Raw genomic sequence first — 27,292 nt, forward strand, 5'->3', positions numbered from 1 at the left:
GCCAATGGCATCAGCAGCCAGAGTTTCAATAAGAGACGTTGGAGGCAGATCAAAAATTTGAATGCCAGGAGCCAAATCAGCACACATTGCAGCCAAGGCATCCGCAGCAGTATTCATCTCGCGATAGATATGATGGACAACACAGTTCCAATCACCATGAATCTTTAGTTTGCAATAATTGATGACATTAGAGAGAGGATGGTTGGCTCCAGTCGGGTTGTTAATTAAGTCCACAGCAACAATGGAGTCACACTCAATCTCCACAAGCCGAATCCCAGCATCCCAAGCTAAAGAGAGCCCCCAGAAAATGCCCCATAATTCTGCCTCAAGGATAGAACCCACTCCCAATTTTCCAGTAAATCCCTTGAGCCAAGCACCATCAGCATCTCTTAATAAACCACCAGCACCAATCTCTCTCTCTATTTCATCTGGGTAGCTCTAGTTTTTAGTTTTCTTATTGATTCATTACTGGTTTGGGGGAAATATTTGCTTTTTATTTTTCGTGATCCCTCTCTTGTGCTCTTGTTCATAAAGTGGGTATCTTTGGTTTTGGTTAATTTCGTGATTTGAATTGTCATGTCTTTGGGTGTTTGAAACCTGTGACCTGTGAAATAAGGAGGAGGAGAGAAGAGAGAGAGAGCGATGGAAAATGAAAATAGAGATGGAGACAGACTGAGAGAAGAAGAAGAATAAAAGAGAGAGAGAGGCGGAGAGAAGAAGAAGAGAAGAAAGAATTAAAAAAGAGAAAGAGAGAGGTAACCAAGAGAAGAAAGAGAAAACGTAATTAAAAAAAGAGAGAGAGGCAAAATCGAGAGAAGAAAGAGAAACAATAATTTAAAAAAAGGAAGGGAAATGCAGCAAGCGTTTGTGTATCCACGTGTCTAGCAAGTCATGAGACAATCGCTTTTGAGCGATTGTGAATAGCATTCCTCATAAGTAAATCCATAATTCCAGAAATACATGAACATAGAACAACATATGCCACTGAAAGTGTGAAACAAACTTAAATAATTGGATCAATCAATATCAGTTCACAAACAAAAACAGAACATGGAACAAAATCAAAATTGATCCGGAAGCTCTTAGCATAATCTAAGGATGTAGTTATACAGTGTTCAAAAGATAAAATCTAAGATAGATTCATAAGCTGCAAAACTATAATCTAAATGACACTCAATCTTCAAAAGAAACGACCTCCTCTGAAACGTCCAATATCTCTTCAACCTCAATATCTTTAGCCTCGTATTCCTCTTCTTCATCACTTGCTTCTCCTTCTCTGAGCTTTTGCCTCTCCAATTTGTCTTCTTCGTGCAACCGCTTCCACTCAGCCACCCATTTCTCCCACTCTTCCTTCAACATCCTCCTCTTCTCGCGATCCTGCTCACTCAAAAACATTGACACATCCTGGTCCTCGGCCTCATACTTCTTGCTGTACTTTTTCAAGTTCTTTGCAATCTCCTCCTCTTTCTCAGGAGTCAGGAATGATGGTGGCCTTGGGCGCCATAAGAACTATAACAAATAAGAAGAAAACAGGTGTACCGCAAATGATTAGAACATCTACCTCCTTTTCTTTTCTTTTTGTTTGGGCTAAGCAGTTAAAACATGTAATTGAGATGGAAAGAATACATAACCAAAACAAATGCCTACTAATATCAATTACAAAACAGAAATTTTAAAAAAACTAGTCACCACAGGATGACATCTATTTCAATTGGAATTTATCTTTTGTCACAAAGGACAGTATGATGCACGTGGTACTTCCAAACTATCAACAAACTTCATCAAATACATATATATATATATATATATATAGTCACCTTCCATTGAGGGATCCCTCAAATAATTTTGTTTTTGTTGATGTAAGGATCTTGATTTAATACACATGATTAAAGGTTTTTAAACACCGAGTGAAATGTCCAAAACAAAGAGCCTGCAGATAAAATTTAGTGCATACTCTCAAATGGCATTACCTGAAAGAAATGATCCTTTAGTATCCTATAAAGTAGCTTGCCGTTGAAGGACCATATGTTGAAACCATTCTCCATCTCATGAACTGAAGTCACTGCAGTAGCAACATATCTGAAAGCAAAAGCTAACATGTCAAAATCAAGACAAGTACAATTATTTGCTAAATAGTAACATATCCAAAATTTTACCTTCCAGTAGGATCCCATTCAATATCAGTTGCCATAAAATGCTCGGCAGTAGCCATGGTTTCAAGCTCATCCACATTGTAAAACTCCAGCTGCCCATTGAAACCTTTCAATCCTGCGAGTATTATAAAGCGCCCTGAAGGTGACCAGAAAAGAGCATTTGCTTGCTTCCCTTTCAGAGTAGTGAGCTTTGAAACACGGCCTGTATTGTGACCACTACGCATGGAGTAGAAACTTACATCGGGCCTCGGGTTGTTATTTGAGCTTGTATTATCACAATGAATAACTGCAAACCTATGGCCTTTGGGCTCCCAAGCAAATGCAATGATCTTGTCATTCTTATTCTCAAGCTCCAAAACCTCGATGGGGATGTCTCGCTCTTTGATTCGGAAAAGCTCAAAGCCTGTGTATGTGCTTTTCTTTGTTTTTGTATACCGGTCAACTTTAACAGCAAGATACTCCCCGTTGCTTTGCCAGTACATTTTGCAATCACTGACACTGAAAAGATTCTTTTGCCTCAACTCCTCTTTATTGGGGATTTGAACAAGACTCACCTATTTGTATCAATGTGAAGCATTAGTTCATATAGTACAGTGAAATAATAAAAGGACAAAAATAAAATACCAAATCTAGGAAAACAGCCAGTCAAATGAAACAAGAATGCGCACCCTAGCAGGTTGGTTGCCACCACCCAATTCTGGAACAAATAGAGCAAGAATCGGATCAGTTGGCGACCAGCTGAAGTCCATGACATTTTCAACCTTCATGGACTTTTTGTCTACAAGTGAAAATGTTTCTGTTTCATAAACAGAGATAACATTTTTGCCCATTCTGGCAAAATACTTATCATCTTTTCCGCCAGCCCATCTGCAAATATTATAAATGATAAAGTTAAGCATGCCAAGTTACACTAAAAACACTCAAAATCACACCGTAGATTAGTGGCATAGAAAAATTACTTGAACACCGGCCAAGACACCCCAGCAACACCTCCAGTTCCTCCAATTGCAAAATCATCAGGAGTTCCTTTAAAATCTCTCATTACTTTTCCAGTTCTCACATCAAAAATGTTTATCACAACCCTCTATAAAATAACTTCACATTAGTAATGGGAGCAAGGCAAAAATAAATCACAAAAAGCAATAAATCACATTATCCAAAGAACTCACATTTGCATCACGGGGATTGCTTGGTTCATGGCTGCTGTAGGTCACCAAATATTTCTCACCAGGTGAGAAATCAATAAGTCTAACCTGCAGTTGACAGTTAGAGTTGAGGACCAAGATAGAAAAAGTACAACATACTAATTAAATTGGAAACCAAAAACCAAAAATAACCTGGGGATGAGCATAACGCATCAAACGATTAAAGGTAGAGGCACCTCCCCAAACAGCAGCACCCTGTCTGTGAATAGTCGCCAAATACGTCCCTAGAGGGGACCACTGCACAAAGCTTTCCGTCCAGAACTGTAACAGGAAACAGAGATGATCATTTACCCTAAACCCAAAATAATTATATAAGACAAAAGGTGACTGTTTTGAGGAAGAAATATATAATTTGAGATATGATATCCACTCACAGCACGCTTGTAAACAGGCTCAGGCTTCAAGTGCCGTGCATCATTCCACAAAACTTCAGTATCCGAACCAGCACGAATCACAAGCTGATCTCGGGCCTTTTCATCAGTAAGCCATTGTTGAAGATTCTCCTGTAAAGATGTCCCAAGTAGATAGCACAATAAATACCAGAGCCTAAAAATACCTAATTCACGATGTACAAAGAAGTGATGGATCAGAGCATAATTACCCCTGGCTTGTACGGATTACTTTCTGGAGGGGCCCATTGATCTGGAACTTTCATGAACCTATCAAAGTCGTCAAACATGTTGACAGCAAAAATATGTGATCTGTCCAATTTGTATCCATGAGTCTTCTCCTTGGCAAGCTCAGCTTCCTAAAATTACATTAACACATGGTCATATCTCAATTCAATTGTTCACATATTTAAACATAGTTTTGAACCCAAGTGATGGTTAATGGTTACACTTATGTATCAATTGGTGAAAATTCATTCGGAGCACAAAAGAACACATACATAGTTAATTTTTAAGAGACAAAGATACCTGAGGAGTATTATACTCGATGAAGCAATAGCCCAATGTTTTTTGGGTTTCGGGATCAAGTGGCATCCAAAACCCATCGTCCTTGATAAGACCAATCTGACTGTAAATTTTGCGAACGACATTTTCAAGCTTCTCGTACTTTTCTTTAGGAACCACCGGGAGGTTATCAACAACAATTATGTTGCCAAACCCTGAGTCCAGCTCCGAATTTTCCTCTTGGTATATATCCTCATCATCGCTACGCAACCATAAATAAATAAATTAATTAAATAATTAAAAATCGTCTAAAGCATGCTACATAGACAACACAGAGAAATTTGAATTCCATACAGCCAAATCTTGCTATAAAAAAATTTATGTGGCAGGGATAGGGTTTTAGGTTAGCCAGGGTTACCTGATAATGCCAAAATTTTCACCAGGAGGGAGACGAATGGAATCGAGGTCCAGCTGCGAGATGTCGATTCCGATTCGGGCCGCCGTCGCCTCTATGTCGTTCAACACCATGACGTCCCCCATGTTTTGTCTTCTCCTTGTTTAGAGAGATGCGTCACAGAGAAGCCAAAGATTGAGAGGGCGCAGTAGTTAGACGAAGGAGAAAGAGTGTGTTTTTAGGGTTTTGGTGAGTGTCTTCAGCTACCGTTTGTGTTGAGGATGAGTCTGTTTGGACCCCCTGTTATTTGCTTACCCTACTCGCCTTGGTCAGTTTCTCCTTATTGCAAAAGAACCAAACAAAACATGAAAAACACTACTCCTACTCGTACTCCTACTCCAAAACATATTAACGACTACCTGGGCCTAGAATTCTTGTGCAACCCAAGCCCAATCTCAGCCCAATAAAGGCCAAACTATCAGCCACGCAGTAATTTGTTGAAAAGCGAATTTTTATACGAATGATAGGGTAGAACCGGTACTAATTACTAAAATGTTCTCGTTGTTGGGTTAAAGTAGATGGAAAATTTGGAATTTTAAAAATTGTGTGAGGATATAATGGGTAAAAAAGATGAATTCCTAATGGGTTAGTTCTCCCGGAATTAGAATACTACCTCCCACCCAAGAAGTAAACGCATGAATCCTTCATAGGTGGAATTCAATTCCTGATGAAAATTACAATTCCTGATTAGTAAACACACCATAAATCTAATTTAAGTGGAAAGGACTTCAAATTTGAGTGCAAAGAACCAGACTCATTGAAGTGACCAACTGACCTAACCCTCGTATATTGTTTGCAAAATAATTTTAAATTCATCTACCATGACTTTTTATTGTAATTTTTAAATTAAATCAACAACCTATAACATATTTCCATTGTTGGCGAACCATTGCATTTCTATCATTTATAGCATGGAATTGTATAATATAAATAGTTATGAACATATGTAAATATTTTCTTACTTCTGCTAATTAAGAAAATTTTCTTCATGGCATGTTTTTTTTTTTTTTTTTTTTGAAGAGCCTCGCGTACGAGGAAAGAATACTCATAAAAACAAAGCAGAAGGACGAGGGGGGCGAAAAGCCTGACCTCGAGTACAACTATCGACATCAAGGGCGTCCTGAATAAAATCAGGGGGCACCTCGACCCATTCACATGGGTGCGAACAGTTAACAGCAAATTTAGCTAAACAATGAGCTACACCATTGGCCTCACGGCGAACAAAACTAAAGCAATCCCTCCGGTGATCCCGCAAGCTAGATTGAATATCTTCGATAAGCTGCCCCAAGGGGGACAAGTTTACCACGGAAGAGAGAACATCCTGGATAGTATTGAGCGAGTCACCCTCAAACCTGACCGTCTGCCCCCCCATCTTCCACCAAAACCGAACAGCCTCAAGAGCCGCCAGGCACTCAACATGTTCCGCAGAACTAGCAAATAGCACACGCTTCGCAAGGGCTGCCAGAAATCTCCCATTTTCATCCCTAATGACAATCCCAACACCCCCCCCAGTCGACCCAATGTGGAAGGACCCGTCGAAGTTGATTTTGATCGTGCCTGAAGGAGGGCAGCGCCAGCAACTTGCACCCAGAGAGGCATGACTACCCGTAGGTTGGTCATTAGCACACCGGAACTCCTCCATATATAGGAGCACAAACTGAACGAGATCATGCGGCTGTCGCTGCGTGCTACGCCATGTAACATCATTCCGGTTAGACCACAAGGCCCACATCACAACCATGGACAAAGCACGAGCATCGGACGTCAACTCACGCCAAGAGATGAAAAGCCAATCTGGTAAGGGTAAGTCAGCGTGCCTATCAGATATGCGCAGTTATAATTATTACTATTCATTTTAAAAATATACTTTTCCATAAGTCCATATTTAAATTACTGATTTATAAAAAAGATGGATTTAAATTTGAGTGGAAAAGATGAAAACATTTTCTTAATCAACTAACTTAACTCATACATTTTCTTAATCAACTAACTTAACTCACACATACTTAAAATATGTAACACATTAAACTTAACCGCAATACACATGTTACATATATATATAATTTTGTTTAAAATAGCAAGTATTATATGGAATGCTCAATAACAAGATTTGCCTGCCTAGTCAGAGGCGGAGGTGCAGGTGGTGTTGTTATATGCAGCCACGTTGAGAGTTGATCAATTATTATCATCAGCCGCCGCACCTGCATGCTGCATGCTGCATGCAATAGGGAAAAGCAAAAGCAGTAGCAGTAGCAGTAGCAGATGAGATAAAGAGTACTTGCCTTGTCCTTAGCTTGCAAGTTGCAACTGTCAATGCCCTTCTCCCGACGCGTGTCAATCCGCCGTCTGCTCTAAATCCCTTTATCTTCTTGTATGGGTCCTTTTTCTTAGGGTTCTATGACTTGAGACTCTGAGTCTGAGAGAGCTATTTATAAAACTCCATAAAGATACATGATGCATAGCATATGAGGCATTGCTTCCTTCAACTACAAAACCATAGCTGATACAGATCAAGTCAAGCTAATTCCTGCTCCGACGGTTGTATTTCAGCTTGAGATCAAGTCAAGCTAAGTAGCAGCTACATATACATTGAATAGAACCCCAAATTCAGGTAAGTTTACGCTTTAAGATTTATTTATTTGCTTCATTTCTAGAACTAATATTTCTGGGGAAGAATCAAATTCAAGATTTAATGGTTAATTAATTTCGACATTCTGATTCATTGGCCGCCTTAATTCCGACTTTTCTTTCATTTTCCTGAGCACCACATCATCATGTCTTTGATTTGATCACTAAAAAATTGATTAGAAAAATCATGAGTAATTCTCATGTTTGCTTCAATTTTATTTGTCATTACTTGGGTTAGTGTTATTTGGCGAGCTTGCGTGCTAGATGATGATGCCCTTCAATAGTTGGAGACTTCTTTTTCTGTTGAATTTTATTTTTTCTGTTCGATCAATTTCCAAGCAATTCAAATGAAACAATTTATCTTCCAAAATTTATTTCGTTGCTATATATAGACAGAGGATGGGAGACCCGAGTGAGGGGGCGGCAGAGATTGAAGACGACAGGGCTGAAGCTAACAGTAGCAGGGTGAGTTGGATCATGAACAAGGGGTTGGGACTTGGAAAAAAAATTCTGGTCACTGGTATTGTAATTTCTTCTGCACCATTGGTTCTTCCACCGCTTGTGGTTATTTCAGCAATTGGCTTTGCCTTTTGTGTTCCATGTGCCGTTGTCTTGGCAAGTTATGCTTGCATTGTGAAGCTCATGAATAAGTTGCTTCCTTATAGTACACCTCCTGTTTTGTTGGAAAATGGCACATTAATGTCAAATGATGATGAAGAAGAAGAAGAGCAGGGTGAGGAACAGAGTACATGGGTAGGAGGAAAGATTGATACCGAAAAGGAGGAAGGATGGGGTAGTGGGGATATACTAGAAGGAGGCGAGATGAGAATCGAATTAGTAGAGGAGGAAAATGAGGAAATTTTTGAGGAAGGGAGAATTGAGGAGGGGGATGAGTGTGTGCAAGAGGGTGTTAAGAAGAATGCACAAGAATATTTTGCTGAAGATGAAAATAGATATGAGGAAGATGTTGGAGAGGCTACGGATGTGGAGGAAATGCTCATATTTGATAACATTAATGTGGTGAATATTGAAGGACTGATTCAGGATTATAAGGATGATACCCTGCTAGATGAGAATTCAGTCAGCGACATGTACGGATTAGTGTCGAATGTAGTTGAGGGTGCTGAGGAAATAGGACTGACACCAATTGAAGTGACTGCCGTAGTAATGGAAGAAAGTGGGTATCAAGAAACTGCAAGTAACACTGCAGAAGAGGAGGAATTGGTGGAAGAGACAAGGGAATTGCTAGAAAAAATTAGGGATGAAGGCAATGCTGATAATGCAATGGATATGGAAAAGCAGTATGCAGGAGAAGTTGAAGGGGCTAAGTGGGAGGTAAGAGATCAACAATTTGATTGGAATGCGGAAGAGAGGGAGATACTAGTTGAAGATAAAATTTCGGATATTGGATTAGAAAAACCTACTGGTACCATGAACGGCGGAGTAGGCAGAGTTCCGAACGAGTGTGAAGATATGCAAGAACGCCAAGAAATGAAACATGTGAACGATGCAAACACTACTACTGTTTCTGGGCATGTCAAACCAACTGGAGATATAGGGAGTGTTTTGGAAAGCAAGAATGCTGACAATAATTTAGAGGCAGAGAAGCCAATAGGGGAAGCCAATGATGTTGGCAACACGTCAGAGGCAGAAACGAGAAATTTGAGGCCTGTGATGAGCAGCGTCGTGGAAGACAAGCAAAAGCCTGAGATAAGCAAGGAGGAAATAGTACTACAACGAGGGAGAGCAGAGGATAATGTCAATAACTTAGATTTTCAGTTGATCAGAGAGAAGGAAACTGTGGTTTCCTCAAATGCAGATGCAAGAGAGATTGCTGATGAAAGTGGGCTTCATTTGTTTGATGAGAAGAATGTATCTGGTCAGCAATATACTTCTTATGAAACTTCTAAAGGTAAAGATAAAAAATCATCAAAGTAATTTCATATCCTTTCTCTTAGGACAAATTTGTTCCCCACTCCACTAATTCTATGATTATTAACTGATAATTTTGGAGAACCTTCAGGTCATGGGGTGGATGAAGGTGCAGATTTCGCAGAGCTTCCTGTTTCACACAGGGCACATGAATCTACAGATGCTGTGATATCTTCTGGAAAGGACGTCAGCATGCATCCAAACGGGGTTAGACTTTACAGCTTGATTAATATATACATCTTTGGACCATAAATAATCTTATATATATTATAGTTCATAATTTATTAGGCATAACAAATGCAGAAGTTATGTGTCTTTCCTTTCCTCTTATTGTCATTGATTATTCTCTACTTCAATCATCAAAGCTAATTCTACCTGGTCACTGTTTGCATAATATATTACAAAAATAAAATAGGGTATCTCTTGCACCATTGCGAATTCTTTATCCCTATCCTTACACCGATTTCTCCTCCTCTTACTGTTCTTTTTGAGTCCATCTGCATGCTCAAGTACATTTACTTCTTTGTTGCATGACAACATTCAATTACATGATGGGTGTGACGACTCTTTTGGTGATCTCAGATAAAAGGGTTGATTCGTTTTCGTTTGAGTTGTTGATAGAAAAGATTTGTTGTGCGGATTATTTAGAAGGAAAAACTGTTGATCACTTCTGTGATTACTCTGCTGATGAAGTGTATCTATGGTTGTAAATTGTTTTTATTATATAAATTTAATGTGACTTCACTTAGCTGATGGAGTTGGTGCATCTTCAGGTACTGTACAATGAGGCGAAAATATGGAGACAGATTGATGCTATGCGAAGAATAGTAGGATACAAAGCCACACCCCATGCAACATGCATAGAGGAACTCAAGGCTCTTTACCTCTTCACTGGTGTGGAACCTCCTGCATCATTTGGTGACCATCCTGATCTTGCACAAGTCAATGACAAACTTCGGTTTCTCATGTCCATAATTGGAGTTAAACTAGACTGAATTGATCCCGTGTAGATTTGTTGTTTTATCTGTTTCAACTTTCCAGTTGGATGTTATGTGTGTATTAGTCTCAGAAAAGAAAAGTCATAAACTATCTGTATTTTGAATCTTTGTAAATGAATTGGTTCTGCCGTTTGATAAAGAATCTCATGCTGTTTGCTTCTTCAATTGCCCACTAAACTTGCTAAAGTTTCTAAACGGCTCTAAATTAAAATTGATAAATCAAACAAAACTATACGAACTGAATAATTTAGAAACGAAGAGCTAAATTGGAAATTTCAGAAACTGTTTTGCGAGTTGGGTGTAGTAACTAAATTGGGTGGGTGTATTTAGCCAACTCCCAAAACGAATTTTAGAAACCCAACAGCAACAACTGGACGGCATTGAGTTCACAAAGCCCACTGGGTTTCAATTGTTTTCTACGTAAACTTTATTGGAATATATATTAAATTAAATTAAATTAAATTAAAAATGAAATAGTGTCGGTTGTGAGCAACACAGGTGGCCAATGGCCTTGAGGGCCTTGACCTTGGGACGGAGAAAACACAATCAGATTAATCTCCAAAACTATAAAACAAAGGCCTCTTTTAATTCTCCCTCATCATCTTCTTCTCTGCAGTCTGCAATCTCGCCGAAATTTACGCACGCACAAATATATTTATATGAATGAGTGAATGAGAACTCCGCCTTCTCTGCTCTCTCTCACAATTGACTCAGCTCTCTTCAACCTATCCAGCATATCCGATCTCTCAACTCTCCCTGAACACATTCTCATCGATCTCTTCCTGGTACTCTCTCTCTCTCTCTCTCTCTCTCTCTCTCTCTCTGCTAATTCAGCTAACATGAATTGCTATGCTTGTTCTTATTTTCTTTGAGGCGCCTGATGGGTTGCTTTCTGTTATGGGGAACTGGGCAGGCTTGATTTGGTGCGATATTAAATTTTGAAACTTTTCATGTTAATCAATGGTGGTTGGATGTATGTTATTCTAAGTTACTTGATTGTTTTGGTTCGCATGATTATTTGATTAGGTTTTTTTGTGCTCAGAGGAGGAAGGGTCTGATTCTATATAGGGATTTCTACCTTTTTGGGTTTCTATCGTTTGAATTTGATGATTTTGTCTATGCTTATATTGGATCTGTTTGTCGTCTGGGTCCACGTGGTCACTCATGGACCTATGTGAACTGCTTGTACATTAATGATCAAGATTTCTGTAATACGCTGCAAGATATTGTAAAATATTGTTCCCATTGATTGATCACCGATGGATAAAGTTTATTTAGCACAGTGAAAAAGACATCCCCTACCCCGGACCCCAACTTGATCAAACTGTGCTCCATATCAAATCAAAAGAAAACAGAATATTATTCTTTCCTAGTCTGGTGCTGTGGTCCTTTTTTACTTCTGGCTTCTATGCTGTTATATGGCTTTTGGGACATTTGTTGATTTTTGCAGCTATACCTTCATCATTTTGCCTTTCTAAGCGTTCTATTTACCCCTTTTACTTTCCTCTATAATTACGTATTTGGTTTACATGAACATCTTATAGTAACACTCAATTTCATGGCAGAAAACTCTGAGAGCTGGAAAGCTAAATGAGAAAGTCTTGAAGCTTTTCAAAGAAACTGGCAAAGATGAAATCCTCTCACTAATCCAGGCACTTAATATTCGGCATACCCTCACCCCTGTCTTTCCTACCAGTAAGTTATGTTTGAGAATTTCCAGTGTCCTGCCTTTCCTGTAACCCGTGAACTGCTTTTGGCACACTTCAGTTCTGACCTTCAAGTATCTATTGCAGGATGCTCTGAAAGGTTTTGAGATTGGGTGGTGTTGTGTGAGCACATTGTATAACATTTTGAAGGCAAAGGTCCTTTAATTAAACAAGGCCACACAAGTTTTGTTGTTTCTTGTTCTCTCAACGCCTGTTTGAAGATGTCTAACACAAGCATCAACAATAATGAGGTTGACATCGTGATTGCGGCAATCAACTCCGACCTGGAGCCATTCATGAATGAATGGAGACCAGTATTCTCCCAGTTCCACCTGATTATTGTCAAAGACCCTGATATGAATGGGGAGCTCCGCATTCCAGAAGGGTTTAATGTGGATGTCTTTACTAAGTCTGACATAGACCGAGTGGTGGGCTCTTCCACTTCCATTCTCTTCTCTGGTTACTCGTGCAGGTACTTTGGTTATTTAGTATCGCGGAAAAAATATATTATCTCAATTGATGATGATTGCATTCCCGCTAGGGACACAAATGGTGATTTAGTAGATGTAGTGGCACAGCATATTGCCAATCTTCAAGCTCCAGCGACCCCTTTCTTTTTTAACACACTCTATGATCCTTACCGGAAAGGGGCAGATTTTGTTCGTGGTTACCCATTTAGCCTGAGGAGTGGGGTTACATGTGCACTATCATGTGGACTGTGGCTTAATTTGGCAGACTATGATGCACCAACACAGGCCCTCAAGCCAGGGCAGAGGAATTCTCGATATGTGGATGCTGTAATGACTGTTCCATTGAGATCCTTAATGCCTGTAAGTGGTATCAACATTGCTTTCAATCGTGAGGTGGTAGGGCCAGCTTTGTTCCCGGCTTTGAGGTTGGCAGGGGAAGGAAAGTTGAGGTGGGAGACAGTGGAAGATATATGGTCTGGAATGTGTGTTAAGGTTATATGTGATCACCTGGGACTTGGTGTAAAAAGTGGGATACCTTATGTATGGAGAAGGGAAAGAGGTGATGCCATTGAAAGCTTGAAGAAAGAGTGGGAAGGGGTGAAGCTGATGGAGGAAGTGGTTCCTTTCTTTCAGTCGGTTAGGTTACCCCAAACAGCTGTTACAGCAGAAGACTGTGTTGTTGATATGGCAAAGTCGGTGAAGGAGCAGTTGGGAAAGGTAGATCCTATGTTTGCTCGTGCTGCTGATGCCATGGGGGATTGGGTGAAGCTCTGGAAGTCAGTGGGATCCAGCTCACCTGGAGTTTAATGGTTGAATTTTGATTCAGCCTTTTCTGTTATTTCCTTCTTTGTTTATCTTTGTTTTAACAGTAATTTATTTGTAGTATAGATTTTTCTCGATGCTTCTAATGTTGGTCTCCCTTATCACTATTAACTAATGATGAAATTATATGAGGGTGGAAATAATTGATACAATGTTTGTTTTTTTCCATCAAGAAGTTGGTATTCTATTTTTTAAAGTTATTTATTCGTGTTGGTAGTTTCGCTTTCGAAAGTGATTTCAATGCCTCTGAAAATGAATGGATATCTCTATGCTCGTACTGAGGAATTGATGATGCAGGTTTCCTCAAGACAAGATCAACAAGAGTTGGTGAATAAACAAATAAACATAAACTCAATTTCAGAATGTTTGATGAATTGATCATTCATGATACAGAGAGAGCTCATTCATGTAGGATGAGATCATGGGGAAAATGAAACACAAAAGCTGCTCGGAAACATACAATACAGGAAGCATATATTAAGTGGCCTAGCTAACTAAACAGTTAAACATCAACTCCTCAAAAAGGAGCTAAGTTGCCTAAACTGAAAACATAGATCATTAGAGACTTAAGTTTATATCTAATTAGTATTAATTATTCTTTCTAACTCTGCCGTGACATCCTTCATAGCAGGTCTTTCCTCTCCTCTCATCCTCAAACACTTACTTGCAAGGTCAGCAACTTCCCTTAGCTGCTCGATAATTTCTTCATTGAGGGGAACTTGATCATCAAGAATTTCAAGCAAACGATCTGCATTCATTTGAGAAACAAAATACATTGCTAGATTTCTTTCGCGCTCTGGCCTTGCAAAAGAAATGACCTGCTTAGCCGTTAGTAGCTCCACCAAAACAACCCCAAAACTATAAACATCACTCTTTTCTGTTAGCTGGCTGCTCTGAGAGTATTCTGGATCCAAATATCCAAATGTTCCCCTCACCAACGTTGTCAACTGAGTTTCATCCACCGGGATGAGCCTCGAAGTTCCAAAGTCAGACATCTTTGCTATGTAATCCTCGTCCAACAATATGTTTGCAGTCTTGACATCTCTGTGTATGATAGGTATACAAGTTTCAGAGTGCAAGTAGGCAAGTGCCCCTGCAATTTCTGTTGCAATTTTAAGACGCATTTTCCATGAAAGTGCTGAGCAAGAATCTTGGCTCCTGTCATGGATGTGGCTGTAAAGTGTCCCGTTTGTGATGAACTCATAAACGAGCAGGGGCACTTCTGTCTCCAAACAACAACCTAAAAGCTTGACGACATTGCGATGGTTGACTCGAGAAAGGACAATCATCTCATTAATGAAAGTCTCGATTTGATTCTTGTCGCAGACTTTGGACTTCTTAATGGCAACCACCTTGTTATCTAGCAGAGTTCCTTTGTAAACTGTTCCAAAACTTCCTTGGCCAAGCACCATACTCTCATCATAGTTCTTGGTTGCCCTCTTGAGCTCCTCTGCAGTAAAAATTTTAATCATCTCAATGGATCCTTTATGATCAGAGAGCTGTTGTTGTAACAGAAGGCCACCGTTTTGTCTAAAGAATTTCTCTTTGAGCTTCATGAACCTTCTTCTCTTTAGTCCCCAATAGATCCACAAACCTCCTATAAGAACCGCCAAAAGGCATAGGCAAAAACCTGAGCAGCAAGTAAATACAATGTTATTTTATATAACACACACACATATATATATATATATATATATATATTTATACTTGTGAATTAACAAATGAAGAACATAATTAAGATTAAGAAACTTAATTACGTACCCATTGGAATAGCAAATCTTAGATATTTGTCATCTTTTAGGATGCAACCTTTTCCACTTATCAAGCCGTCTCCAATGTGTCCCTTTGGACAACGGCATTCTACGCCTCCAACGTTGTTGTGGCATGTCGCTTGGCTAACGCAGAGGTTCCAAATCTCGCACTCGTTAATATCTTGGCAGCCATCAACGAGGTAAGGGTTGCCTTGAAAACCCTCCAGGCATTTGCAGCGATAGCCAGGGCCGTTGGTTGAATTGTAGCATTCGCTATGCGTTGACTGGCATGCAGTACTGCTGTTGTTGACTTGTTCACAAGACTGGTAATTCCCAACAGCCCAATCGAGCACCACAGGAAAAGACTCTCTCTTCTGCAGGTCTACAAGATCCAGAGACGAAAAGCTGTAGGCGCCCACTTCCACAACGAAAGAATAATCGCAGGGGTTGAAGTCGGAATGGTTGAACAAGTTTTCAGCCATGAGAGAATAATCTATGACGCCGTCTGCTATGGATATCTGGCAACAGCCAGCTCCAGAGCAAGTCCCATTCTTCACTTCCTCTACTTGGCTGCAAAGTGACAAGCATCCAGCTCTCATCCTCCCCACGGAGGAGCTGCTCAAGTTTGCATTATTCAACAAGGCATCGTAATTTATCGGGCTTTCGATGGCCCCGATTGCTTCGCACCCGATAGCGACCAACACGTTGCGCTTGCTTGAGACTGGAAATTTGGAGTTAGTTTGCATGACAACGTTAGCGTGGCGGTCGTACTCCTCGTCGTCTGCGTAGTAACAGTCTCGGGCAATGGGACCGGACACTCGCAATTCGTGATCTCTGAGTGATATGTTGGTGATGGGTATGAAGCTGTTGGGGAAGTATGCTTGTTTGTGATGGCCTCCATTTTGATATGTGGTGTCGTTACAAGAAATCAAAAAGGTTTCGTCGAAAGAGCATTCTAGAGATGTGCCGAAAGGGTAGGGAATGTTGGTGAGATTGCCACAGCTGCCTGAGCACCCGGGCTTCGGTTGCCCCCATGCTACGTTTGCCGCTGTCAAGCAAACCATCATCACCATCACCATCGTCATTTTCTTTTTTTTCATCTTCTTCATCTTCAAAAGTAATTAGTCAATGTAGCCCTTAATATATATATATATGACTTTATTTCAAAAGCTATGTACATATAGTGTCGGATTCAGGAATTTTCCTCCCAAGTCGGACTGTTCACAATTCTCATAATATAAATTATGGTATATCTTTGGCATTATTTCTTGCCCCAAGTTTTAAGTTTTGTGTGTTCAATACTAATTAAACCTGCGTGTGGACCCTTATACCACACGATTATTGATTATACTCTGGAAATTGATTTAACAGATCCCAAATAATTGTAGTTTGGTTCATCAAGAAATTCCAAAGCTTTACAAAGCGATGGGGCAACCCTAGCCTAGGTAAGCCAGCTAGCTTTTGAAATCAAATGTACAATGAGTGTATCCATCCGTCGTGGTCAAGGCATAATGTATATGTATATTTTCATTAGAAATATTAATAAAATTTACAGCTGGCGGACGAGGACAATCCCAGTCAATTATGAATCAAAAGATTTGGACAGTCAAATCTTGAGAATAATCAGGCCAAGAAAATGATATTGGAGATTAATTACTTGATTCAACCTTGAATATTACTACTAGAACATCATCATAATAATCAGATCAGATCAATAAATCAAATCAAGAAAGATTCAATCCTTTATGTCAACAGTTTGATCCTTTCATATTATAGTAGACGCGTCATTTATCAATTTACATTCCTAAAAAAGCTCGTTGTACAAGAAACAAGCATAGGCTTTAATGCCAGGAACCATTTGATCCCAAGCAATCTTTTCATGTTTCCTTTTCATGTACGTTGTTGTGCTTGTGAATGACATGCATAGGCCAACAAATAAAGAAGTGAGGGATAGTAGAAAATACAAGGCGTCCACACAATAATAACATCCGGATGTCCGCACTTGAGAATTTATATATATATATATTTCATAGATAAGGATCATCTTTCTAGTAGTCTGTGTACTAAATCATGTCTCAGATCAGCTTCAACTGTTAATTGAATGGTTTAATGTAATGTAACAACTATATTAATGGGGAAAGGTTAAGATTAAGAGGATGATCGATCTATCTCGTGATGCGAAGGATGTTAAAATAATATCACTACCACCTTAAGTATTTCTATTACTCAGACTAATTTAGTGTTAGTGACAATGAATCCCATTGCTAATTAACTGTATGTCCTATAATACTGGGTCTGTTTGACCGTTAAAGGACAGTTTTCTAACCATTCATATCAGCGCAAAATACTCTCCATGCTGCACAACAGGACCTTATCGAGTTCTCTTGCTTCTTTATATACTCTGCTTCTTACAATGTCCTCTTTCAAATTTCAATACAAGAAAAGAAAAAAGAAGCAACTAAGTAATCAGACAAAGATGGCAAACCTAACTCTTTTTACCAGCCTCTTGAAATTTGGCCATGCTGCAAGGAAAGCCACTTCAACAACTCCTAGTATTTTTTTGGCTACTGCCCCAAGACGTATTCAAGTAAGTTCAATTTGCTCTCTATTCGAATCGAATATATCACCAATTTCTACATGTTTAATTATAATTTTATGGTTCATGATTGTTCATAGGCAAGTTCATCACAGCAAGACGCAGCTTCAGTGGCCAATGAAGCTAGGAATGCTGCTGAAAATGTAAACGATAAGTCTCTGTTTTTTTTCTTTATCTTTTTTTTAATTTCTTTATATGTATAGGTTGCAGGCCCTAGGTTGTCATTTAATTTCATGGTGTGAATGCAGGTAACCCAGACGACCAAAGACATGGCTGGCAAGGTGTCTACAACAGCACAAGATGTGTCTGAGAAAGCAAAGCAGACAGCGCAAGATGCATGGAGCCAAGCTAAGGGCACAGCCCAGAAGGCCGCAGACACGGTAGTGGGCAAGGCCGAAGAATCGAAAGAGTTCGTTAAAGAGAACGCAGAGCAGGTCAAGAAGAGCATGAATACCAAGAACAAGCACTGATCCCATCATTTGATCATTTGTCCTGTCCCATTCTTGTATTTCAATTTTGGTTGTATTTCCCATTTCATATTATGTATGCATGATGTATCCACCGTTGGGATATCTTTCTTCTTCTTCTTTTGGGTCCATTCGGATATTGTTCCTTCCACTACAAGGAAGTGTCTAGTTTTCTTCATCATGCATATGTAAAACGAAACTCAATTTTCAAGTGTCAATAAATCCTTCATAATTATCTGTTCAAATAGTTCTAGACTGATGCGAAGAGGTTTTTGAGTTTTTCCCTTCATTGTCAACGGATTAGTTTCATAAAAACCCGAAGAAGAATATTATAGACTCGGCACGAACTGGAAAGCAAAAAATGGAGGCATTACAATTTACAGGTTGCTGCAACCTGTTCACCAAAATCGGAGGCAAGCTAAGTTTCGCAAAGTGTTTATTATAAGATTGCTAAATTCCTTGCACTGCCACACCGCTTCATGCAGAAACAAGTAAAGGCACAAAGGCCAAAAGGAATATTCAATTCAATAGAGAAAAAACTGATAGAATAGAAAGCAGCAGCTACTCAGGCAGACTCTCTTTCCCAGATTTATGTATGATGACAAATGACAACGCAGAAGGAAATGAAGGAACATATGATATGATCATGCGCCATTCCAAAACTGTAGTGTACTTTCATCATTCAGAGGGAAGTAAAAACATATAATTCTTTTAGAAACAGCGGGAATTAAAAACATATTCAGAAACAAGCAAAGTATTCAGAATCTAATAAACATCTCTCTCATTCACTCCCACTGTCCTCATCAGGCCCTGCTGCATCTTTAACGTCAACAGTGAACTCATATTCCTGATCACATCCCAAATATGAATCACACATGAAATAAAGGATATAATTCTTCTCTCCGGCTTCTGAAGGAGCAGCAAATTCAAGCTTCACCTTTGTCCTCCTTAGAAAGGAAACTCTCTTGATGGCAAGCAATGAATTAGTCTTGGTATCCCCAACTACAAGCCACCACCCCTCCTCTTTGGCCTTCGGATATCTCGGAGCATTAACTGTGACCACATCTGTCCTCCCCTCAAGGTCACGCTCAAGAGTGACTTGCAGACTGATCTCTGCCCCGGCCCTTATATTATCACTCTTCTGCACCTCATGTGTCAGATCAATGTTGGGAAAACGGTTGCAAAATTCTGCAATATCCAACAACTGCTTATCTGACATCTGAAGTAGCTCGCGCCTCTCATCATCCTCCATCTCAAACAAATCAAATACAGTCTCTATACTCTTTCCAGGATTTTCTTGGCATCTCTTTGCCAACTCCTTTGTGAAGTGAGGTAGCTGTAGAAGCATTGAGTCGCGCTCCCACATTCCCTGAGTCACCATCTGGCTGACTTCCATGGCTAATATCGCAAGGCTTAGCCAGCCACTGCTGGAAATGACATCAACCATTGCCTGAAGCAACCGACTTGCAGAAATGATCACATCTCGCTGGTCCAATGCTAGGTTCCCACCCAGATGTTGCCTTGCGAAGTGGGCCTGAAGCAGAGCATTTGCTTTAACATGAGGATCTGTGCATTTCGGATTCTCAAAGGAAAACCTCTGGTGGTTAATTAGCCTTCGAAGCACCTCTTCCTCCCCCGGTCGAATAGGAAGTTGTGAATACTCTGAAGCGTGAGTTAGAATCTCAAGAAGACCCTTCATCTTTGTTTTCGAAGTTAAGGAAGAACTGAAACGCTCAATGGTAGTATAATTGGTATAATAATATGCAGCTATCATGCCAAGATTCAAAGAAGAAAGGTCCATGTCATCCTCAATAGCAACACACTTGCTGGCTTCCAAGTCACTCAGAGTATTTTCAACAAGCTCTGAGAGATGATCAGAAAGATGCCGCTGAGTAACTCCCTGAAGATTGTAATAGTTGGGATTTTGTGTGAGCCTCCTGTACAAGAAGGTCCAGGTAAGGTAATCAACAGCATCTTGCTTGTTCTCAATTATTCCAGAAACAACTTCTGCATTAAGATTATCATGTAGGTAATGGTGCAAATGGCTTTCAACAGGGAATGCTTCGTAAAGGAACTTCTTGTAGTATTCTTTGCGAGGTGCATGGCAGAGGATGACACATTTCCCAGAATTATCTAGCAGAGGTCGACTGGCATGACCCATCATCTGCAATAGATCAGTAACAGGGTAATCAGTGTGAACATTTTCCCGGCCATCATAATATTGGGTTCCCATCACAACCACCAAATGGGCTGACAATGACACACCCCAACACATTGAACTGCTCATGACACACACTTGAATCCACCCAGCTTCAAAAAGCTGTGACACAACCTCTTGATCCAAACTGGTTAATCCTTCATGCAAGTAGCCCACTCCATTGCGCAAAGTGCCTCTCAAAATTTCATCACTAATTCTTTCAACGAAAGGCTCTATGTCCTCTACAGGCCGCAACAGAAACGACGATTTCTCCCCACCGTCTGCAGTTGAGTAAGTCATCAGATCTATAGCAGTTAGCCGGACATGTTTCCTTGTAGGAACATACACAAGAGCCGGTTTCCCATTCTTGGCATGTTGGACAATTGCAGTGTATGTGGGTTTTGCCATTGCTTGCATCCTTGCTTCAAAATTGGCTAAGTCCACCCCCTGAATGTGTATTTCCAGAGGCACTGGGCGCACACCAGGAGGAAAATTGAAAAGGCCATGAGAGCTAGCTCCTATCCATTCTCCAAGATCCTTTGCATTCGCAAGAGAAGTTGAAAGAGCCACAATACGAATCTTGTTCTCAGATAGACTGGCTATGTATCTCATTCTAGAGACTATTACCTCCAAGATGGGACCACCCTGACCACCAATCAAGTGGAGTTCATCTATAATAAAAAGACTAACCTGTTGAACAGGCTTCCTCTGTTTCCAGCGGCGGGATAAAGCATCCCATTTCTCTGGAGTGCTGATGATAATCTGACCTTTCTCAAGCAGTTTTGCGTCTGTTGCTGTTTCCCCTGTTAATAATTCGACGCGCAGTTTCAGACCCTTTCCAAACTTCTTCTCCCAGTCACGATAACGTTCCTTAGCAAGAGCTTCGATAGGTGCAATATACACAACACGCATGACACTATCAGACCCCTTTTGATGATTCCTCAGTACAGCAAACTCTGCACATATTGTCTTCCCACTCCCTGTTGGTGCAGCAACTAAGACATTGTCATCTGAATTATACAAAACAGTGAAGACTTGGGTCTGGACAGGATTAAAATGCTTAAAATCTTGATACAGGGCTTCATATAACGGATTCCTTAATGCAGTCACGGGAAGTGGTTGCAAGTCCAATAACTCAGTAGGTGGAGGATACTTCTCCGGCAAGATGAGGTGTCTGAAAGAAACAGGTAAAACAGTCTGTGACCCAAGCCACCTATCAGACACAACACGAATGAAGTATTGAGGCGGAAGGGGCTCATAAATTGGCACTGTAAAGTTCAAAGTATGGTCCTCATCAACATACTGCTTCTTCAGCAGAAAATATTCATGATGAAGAACATATTCACCATCATTATCCTCCACTATTACCCAAAACGGCTCCACATATCCATGTACTTTGTCCTCCCATTGAAAGTCTGGTGTTATAGTCAGCTCAACCCTCAATACAGTGCGAGTAATTGGCTGCACATGGGCTGCCAGGTTTAATTTGGGGAACTGGTGGATGAACTTATGAAGTGCTCTTCCCATCCTTGGCATACGAATAAGCTCCCCTAGCTCCTGTGAAGAGAGGTCATAGTACCTATCCCAGGCCAAATCTTTCTTCTCCAACTTCATCAAAATATCATTTGTAATACCATTGAATTGGCGAAGAGGTGTTTGGACACTCCACATCTTCTTGTTAACCATTTTACACAAGTTCAAAGCCTTTTCTGCTAGTTGAGCCCATCCTCGTTTCAAAACAATCTCGAAAAGAGCTCGTAGGAGACGCCCCGCACTCTGAAGAAACCAAAGACCAAAAACAAATTCAGACAAATGAATAACAGGAAAAGAGAGAAACAAATGAACAAAAACTAGAGCAAACTGCATGCATTCACAACTGTATCTCAAATAACAAACAAAAAAAAAAGCATGAAACTACCAAGACAAACCTGAGTAATGTAAACCATATCAGATGTCAATGAAAGCCCCTCAAGCTTCAGCTGTGAAATATATGCTTGCAGCAAAACATTAATCTTGGCACTGGGCTCTTCCAGGCTTTCCTTGACAGGAATGGGAACACGATCCAAAAGCTTTACTAGCTCCATCTTTTCATCCTGCCGCACAGTAACATACTTGAATTCCTCACTGAGCGAGAACAATCGGCAAAGCTCAATATCCCCCATCGTGGGCTTCAAATGTTCGTTATATGTGGATACTGTTCCATGCGTTATATAGTAATAGCTTGCAATACGACCCAAGTCTGTAACCTGGAAATATCCACTTTTTCTGTCGTACTTAATCAAATTGCTCTTGTCCAAGATGGTTGCAGCGGAATGGATCTGCAAAAATGAAAATGTTGAAGACAACATGAGACGTCCATAAGAAATACAAAATGCAGGAATACAAATGAACGATGCAAAAGTACCACACCAACAACAAGAACAGGACGGACAACAAAGGGAAACCAGATACAAAACCAGCAAGCACACAATTAAATTAACTTATACTAAGATAGAATTAAAGATTACATATATCAAGACTATGGTCACATAGACTCAAATGCCATATAATATCTAATAGAATCGGACAAAACAATTTCCTACCACCAATATTTTGACATATTTTTAATATATCAAGCACCTAATATGTCTGTTTTCATCTGTGAACCTGTCCATAAACTTACTCAATTGGCATGCACTTGTTTGTCATCTTGTGTAATTAAGAGAATGGTTATGCATTACCATTACTAATTCGGGCAAAGCAACGAAAATGACAACTTGGCAAAATCAAAAACAAAATGCTAAAGTGAAGTGATGCTTACCAAATCAGCTCGTCTCTCCTCCAACGTAATATCTCTTTTGAGAACATCAGCTTCCAAACCATAGAGTGTAGGATTACGTAACATGCGAATATACAAGTAAGTGTATCCTAACCAATTGCAAGCTTCTCTAGCATTTTGAACAGTTCCAAGAACGATTTCAGCATTCAGTTGATCTGCCAATTTGGAGACAAATTGACTTTCAATAGGAAGTTGTTGGTTCATCAAAGAAAGATAGTATTGTAGTTCGTTGTGGCCAGTAATGATAATTCCTTCTCCATAAGAATCAAACTGAGGTCTTCCTGCACGCCCCAACATCTGCATAACGTCCAGAGGACTTAGTTCAGTCCATGCTCCCTTTTCTGGATCATAGATCTGGGTCCCTTTGATTATCACAGTGTGAGCTGGAAGATTCACACCCCAAGCAAGGGTTGCTGTGGAAACCAAAACTTGTACATGCCCATCAGCAAAGAGATCCTCAACCAGTTGGCGGTCAGCCCTGTTCAACCCAGCATGATGAATAGCAAAACCGTATGGCAGAAGATCTTTGAGATCATTGCTCTTGACCAAATCCGTATGAGTAGTTAGAATCTCGCGGCTGGCACTGTCTTCTTTCAGAAACCTACCAAGGGTGTCCTTAGCAAGTGCAGTATCTCTTATAGCACGAGCTGTTTTGGCTGTTTCTTTCCTTGAGTGCACAAAGATAAGAACTTGATGTTTTCCAGCTACATCCATGACCTTTTCATAGCAGAGATCATTCATCAATTGGAACCTCTGCAATGGCTTCCTTACCATGATTCCAATATACTGTTGAGAAAGAGGGACAGGTCTGTAACTGTTGTCAAAATAGAACAGTCCCCGCTTAAGATCAACACGCAAGAACAACGCCACATCTTCATAGTTCGGGAGCGTAGCAGATAAACCCACCAACCGAATATGATCTTTTGTCGTCTCAATCTGCCTCACAGTTCTGGCAACAATACTTTCAAGAACGGGGCCTCTATTATCATGGAGAAGATGAATTTCATCAATGATAAGAAGTTTGACCAGTTGTGTATAAGTCCGGTCTCCTGACTTTCTGGTAATGATATCCCACTTCTCAGGGGTTGTGACAATAATCTGAGTCTCTTCAATCTGTTGGCGAGTCAATGTCTGGTCACCACTTAGCTCCCTGACAGTAACACCATATTCCTTCAAACGATTAGACAAATTGCCAACAACTTCAGCAACAAGAGCTTTCATGGGGGCGACATATACAATCTTATAATCATTGTGGTTTATCGAACCATCCTCCTTATTCATGTGCAGGGCAATCTGCTGAAGTATAGTGAGCACAGCAACATTAGTTTTCCCTGCCCCGGTAGGAGCACATAATAGGATATTGTCTGCTCTGAAAAGGGCAGTCTCATAGACTCTACTTTGTACCCTGTTCAACTGGTTCATTCCTCTGAAAGCTGGTTGAGCCCACTCTGGCATGTCAGATATTTTTACAAGCCTCTCATCAGGATCAAATGGTCTGGGCTTCAATGCCGGCACATGGATTTCTTCATATCCCTTGCTGGGATGTCTGTAAGACCCATCTGGAAGCACACACTTCTTCGACACCAAGAGTCTACTTTGCTCTTGTGCAATGCTGTCAAGATCAAGTAGCTGAGCCTGGCTCTTCAACCAACCACTGTCAACATCTCTATCAACAAGCCCCCTCCTAGCCCTGTCCCCATCTCCACCACTCTCGTCCTTCAACCTGCGAGCCTCTTCTCTAATATTCTTCTCCACGATCTTTTGCCTCTCCTTCGCACTAGCCCTTGTGGCATGCAACTGTTCTAAAATTGCAGCCAACTCTGGACCCAAACGCAACATTTCCTCCTCGATTTTATTCCTCTCATCTTGGTCTTCGGCTCTGGCCAAACGCGTGCACCATACAATCTTCAACCGGTTTCGCAACAGAAACTTAATAAGGCTGAATTTTTCAAACTGAAGGTTCACCAACAGCTTGGTTTCAACTTCCCTGTCATCACCTTCAGCAAGTATCTTGAGCACCTCCTCAGCAAGCTTCTGGCATTGCTGTGGATCCATTTGTTTTTCATAAGCATCAGATATATTCCTCTGAAGCCAATAAGCATTAATGTCCTGAACATTAAGGCTCATACCCTCATTTGCTTCCTGCATTTCATCGTCATCAATCCCACCACCCATTTGCATAGCCCCAGAATGATTCGGTTCAGCCACATCATCATCGTCCTCTTCCTCATCCTCCTGGACCATATCAAGGTCGCTCTCATCCTCATCATCTTCATTTTCTTCAAACTCAACCGCAACACCCACATCGTCATCAAGGGCTTCATCACCATTAGCCACAGCAGACCCACCAGCATCACCCCCATCTTGGAAGTCAGTAATCAACCTCCCAATTGAAACCAATTGATCAAAGACGCTGTTGGGTATAGGGTTCAACATCTTCTCAATCTCCTTCTTCTTGTCAGGGTTCTTAAACGTCTCGTTTTTAAGAACGGCCAAAATCTCATCGGCAGCACCACTGACTATACTCGAAGGTTGGCCACCCAACTGTTGCTGAATGACGCTAAGCATGGCCTCATAAGCAGCCCGAGTTTCCTTCGTCTTAGGCTGATAAACACCTTCCTCAGTGGCCGTGAGGACGCTCTCTTCACGAAGCCGGCGCCGTTTACTTTGCCGAATGGGCCCGGGTTCAGCATTTGGGTCGCGCTCTTTCTTCTTCTTAGACTTCTTAAGCTTGTCATCGAGCTCTGGAGGTCTTCCTCTGTAAGCCCTGTCACCGAAGTGTTTGGGGTCAATCTTGCCCCACAGAGATTCAGGCTCGCCGGTGGGCTCGTGCGTGTCACGTGGCCGAGAGTCCGTGGTCAGGACCAGACTCGAGTTGGCCCGATACTCGTATTGCTTGAACCGAGCGTGGGCCTCCGCGCCACCGCCCAAGTGCTGCGCCATGATAAGATCTCAAAACAAATCTCAGAAACCCTAATAACAACAACAACAACAAAAAACCAAGTTAGTCTAGGGTTTTAGTAAAACTTAATTCTTGTTTATAATGAACTGGTAAATTCGATTTCAGATAAAAAATCAAGTAGAAGTAGACGATAATGATGAGAATGGGGAAGAAAATAACTAATAGCACGAATTTGCCAAGAGGAATTGAGAAAAGTGAAGGCTCGAATGGCGGTGAATCGTGCCAGAAACCCTAGCAATAAAGACGCAGAAAAAGTATAGAGATCAAGAACTCACAGTGAGTTGTGTGAGTTATGAGTCTGTGACTACTACTTGTATCGCTCTCGCTCTCCTCGGAAACCGCCTTCGGCAAGAATGGCGGCCAGGTATTTTACTATTACCAGTCTCAAGTGTAAACCGACCTTTAAACGAAGATTTGATTTTCTTTCTCCGATCTCTTCTTATTATATCGGTCTGATTTTATTTTTATTCATTTTTCAGCTGTGATTGGAATATTGTAGCAGATAGAAGGCCTTGCATTACTTGGGCTTTGTCTCAATTTGGGCTGCGTTTTATTGGATTTCGGATTTCTTTTTATTTCTTTCTTAGTTATCGATGGGCTTTATCACCCTCCTTAGTAGTCAGTACTCAAAAATATAAAATTCTTTATTTTCTTTATTTCCTCTTTTTCCATTATTATTAAGATGTTTAATTAATGTTTAACTTCCAGAAAAAAAATAAATTAAATTCACAACAGATGTGAGGATGTAGATCCAACAAAGGTATCTCCAAAAGGGAAAATTTAATCCAATTTAGAGTGAGATGTAACTGCCGTTTGTTAAACATACATGTACATGTATAAGTTTTTTTAATTTTATTTATTAGATATAAAATTTTATCTTTGTTACACATGCTAAACCATAAATTTGAGTGACCACCAATTTGTTTGTGATAAATAGATCCCTTCAAATTGTCAATTTTAATCGGCGATAATGTGACATTTTGTTTGAATACTTGGTTTAGTACGGTACTATAGCGTGATTATAGATATCTATAAAGAAAATATACTAAACCAAGTGCAAGATTACAGATCTTATGGCAAGCAAATACAAGATAAAAAAGTAAAAAGTCAGTATGATCTCTTTGACACTTGCCATAAGATCTGTACATGCATAGCATATCAGCAACTCAGCATGTGCACACGTGGAGTATGTCATAGCTATATTTATCTTTAAATTAGGTGTGCGTTATAGATAATTAGG

General features: G+C 40.3%; 7 protein-coding genes and 1 pseudogene across 8 annotated transcripts; 4 read left to right on the forward strand and 4 right to left on the reverse strand.

The window, feature by feature from the left end:
- Positions 1-979: 979 nt before the first annotated feature.
- LOC110760463 (eukaryotic translation initiation factor 3 subunit B) lies at positions 980-5,006 on the reverse strand. Its single transcript, XM_021962726.2, has 11 exons — positions 4,670-5,006; positions 4,276-4,513; positions 3,960-4,106; positions 3,733-3,861; positions 3,491-3,619; positions 3,323-3,406; positions 3,113-3,237; positions 2,822-3,020; positions 2,157-2,707; positions 1,971-2,079; positions 980-1,509 (listed from the first exon to the last, which is right to left on the reverse strand). The coding sequence occupies exons 1-11, from the start codon at positions 4,789-4,791 to the stop codon at positions 1,174-1,176; spliced, it is 2,169 nt and encodes a 722-aa protein (XP_021818418.1). The 5' UTR covers positions 4,792-5,006; the 3' UTR covers positions 980-1,173.
- Positions 5,007-5,750: 744 nt separating this feature from the next.
- Positions 5,751-6,446, reverse strand: LOC110765713 (uncharacterized). The gene has a single exon (XM_021968918.2). It carries the CDS (start codon positions 6,444-6,446, stop codon positions 5,751-5,753), a length of 696 nt encoding a protein of 231 aa, XP_021824610.2.
- A 573-nt stretch (positions 6,447-7,019) lies between these two features.
- Positions 7,020-10,428, forward strand: LOC110760406 (uncharacterized). The gene is made up of 4 exons (XM_021962661.2): positions 7,020-7,316; positions 7,726-9,245; positions 9,357-9,472; positions 10,039-10,428. Exons 2-4 carry the CDS (start codon positions 7,733-7,735, stop codon positions 10,258-10,260), a joined length of 1,851 nt encoding a protein of 616 aa, XP_021818353.1. The 5' UTR covers positions 7,020-7,316; positions 7,726-7,732; the 3' UTR covers positions 10,261-10,428.
- A 373-nt stretch (positions 10,429-10,801) lies between these two features.
- Positions 10,802-12,143, forward strand: LOC110760428 (UDP-arabinopyranose mutase). Its single transcript, XM_021962690.2, has 3 exons — positions 10,802-11,048; positions 11,829-11,958; positions 12,057-12,143. Exons 1-3 carry the CDS (start codon positions 10,935-10,937, stop codon positions 12,074-12,076), a joined length of 264 nt encoding a protein of 87 aa, XP_021818382.1. The 5' UTR covers positions 10,802-10,934; the 3' UTR covers positions 12,077-12,143.
- A 47-nt stretch (positions 12,144-12,190) lies between these two features.
- RGP5 (Alpha-1,4-glucan-protein synthase family protein) lies at positions 12,191-13,461 on the forward strand. Its single transcript, XM_088255425.1, has one exon. It carries the CDS (start codon positions 12,191-12,193, stop codon positions 13,244-13,246), a length of 1,056 nt encoding a protein of 351 aa, XP_088111551.1. The 3' UTR covers positions 13,247-13,461.
- Positions 13,462-13,688: 227 nt separating this feature from the next.
- LOC110760425 (wall-associated receptor kinase 2 pseudogene) lies at positions 13,689-16,091 on the reverse strand (annotated as a pseudogene).
- A 1,371-nt stretch (positions 16,092-17,462) lies between these two features.
- LOC110760468 (Late embryogenesis abundant protein (LEA) family protein) lies at positions 17,463-18,320 on the forward strand. Its single transcript, XM_021962732.2, has 3 exons — positions 17,463-17,599; positions 17,689-17,751; positions 17,857-18,320. Exons 1-3 carry the CDS (start codon positions 17,489-17,491, stop codon positions 18,076-18,078), a joined length of 396 nt encoding a protein of 131 aa, XP_021818424.1. The 5' UTR covers positions 17,463-17,488; the 3' UTR covers positions 18,079-18,320.
- A 409-nt stretch (positions 18,321-18,729) lies between these two features.
- Positions 18,730-26,495, reverse strand: LOC110760429 (DExH-box ATP-dependent RNA helicase DExH12). 2 transcript variants are annotated; one of them, XM_021962691.2, is made up of 4 exons: positions 26,328-26,495; positions 23,073-26,063; positions 22,201-22,590; positions 18,730-22,048 (listed from the first exon to the last, which is right to left on the reverse strand). In XM_021962691.2, the coding sequence occupies exons 2-4, from the start codon at positions 26,031-26,033 to the stop codon at positions 18,857-18,859; spliced, it is 6,543 nt and encodes a 2,180-aa protein (XP_021818383.1). In that variant the 5' UTR covers positions 26,034-26,063; positions 26,328-26,495; the 3' UTR covers positions 18,730-18,856. The 2 variants fall into 2 exon arrangements, with proteins under 2 accessions (XP_021818383.1, XP_088110413.1); XM_088254287.1 differs by having other exon boundaries at positions 26,212-26,495.
- Between the last annotated feature and the right edge of the window lie 797 nt (positions 26,496-27,292).

This window comes from Prunus avium, chromosome 6, assembly GCF_965620075.1.
Source record: "Prunus avium chromosome 6, drPruAviu1.hap1.1, whole genome shotgun sequence".
NCBI lineage: Eukaryota > Viridiplantae > Streptophyta > Magnoliopsida > Rosales > Rosaceae > Prunus > Prunus avium.

Coding starts and splice junctions, on each gene's coding strand:
- LOC110760468 (XM_021962732.2), top strand. CDS start 17,489: ATGGCAAACCTAACTCTTTTTACCAGCCTCTTGAAATTTGGCCATGCT. Junction 17,600..17,688: donor CTGCCCCAAGACGTATTCAA/GTAAGTTCAATT, acceptor GATTGTTCATAG/GCAAGTTCATCACAGCAAGA. Junction 17,752..17,856: donor CTAGGAATGCTGCTGAAAAT/GTAAACGATAAG, acceptor GTGTGAATGCAG/GTAACCCAGACGACCAAAGA.
- LOC110760428 (XM_021962690.2), top strand. CDS start 10,935: ATGAGAACTCCGCCTTCTCTGCTCTCTCTCACAATTGACTCAGCTCTC. Junction 11,049..11,828: donor TTCTCATCGATCTCTTCCTG/GTACTCTCTCTC, acceptor ATTTCATGGCAG/AAAACTCTGAGAGCTGGAAA. Junction 11,959..12,056: donor CACCCCTGTCTTTCCTACCA/GTAAGTTATGTT, acceptor TATCTATTGCAG/GATGCTCTGAAAGGTTTTGA.
- LOC110760406 (XM_021962661.2), top strand. CDS start 7,733: ATGGGAGACCCGAGTGAGGGGGCGGCAGAGATTGAAGACGACAGGGCT. Junction 9,246..9,356: donor TTCTTATGAAACTTCTAAAG/GTAAAGATAAAA, acceptor GAGAACCTTCAG/GTCATGGGGTGGATGAAGGT. Junction 9,473..10,038: donor TCAGCATGCATCCAAACGGG/GTTAGACTTTAC, acceptor GTGCATCTTCAG/GTACTGTACAATGAGGCGAA.
- RGP5 (XM_088255425.1), top strand. CDS start 12,191: ATGTCTAACACAAGCATCAACAATAATGAGGTTGACATCGTGATTGCG.
- LOC110760463 (XM_021962726.2), bottom strand. CDS start 4,791: ATGGGGGACGTCATGGTGTTGAACGACATAGAGGCGACGGCGGCCCGA. Junction 4,107..4,275: donor TCGAGTATAATACTCCTCAG/GTATCTTTGTCT, acceptor ATGTAATTTTAG/GAAGCTGAGCTTGCCAAGGA. Junction 3,021..3,112: donor GTGTCTTGGCCGGTGTTCAA/GTAATTTTTCTA, acceptor TAATATTTGCAG/ATGGGCTGGCGGAAAAGATG.
- LOC110765713 (XM_021968918.2), bottom strand. CDS start 6,446: ATGGTTGTGATGTGGGCCTTGTGGTCTAACCGGAATGATGTTACATGG.
- LOC110760429 (XM_021962691.2), bottom strand. CDS start 26,033: ATGGCGCAGCACTTGGGCGGTGGCGCGGAGGCCCACGCTCGGTTCAAG. Junction 22,591..23,072: donor AGGAGAGACGAGCTGATTTG/GTAAGCATCACT, acceptor TCATTTTTGCAG/ATCCATTCCGCTGCAACCAT. Junction 22,049..22,200: donor ATATGGTTTACATTACTCAG/GTTTGTCTTGGT, acceptor TGGTTTCTTCAG/AGTGCGGGGCGTCTCCTACG.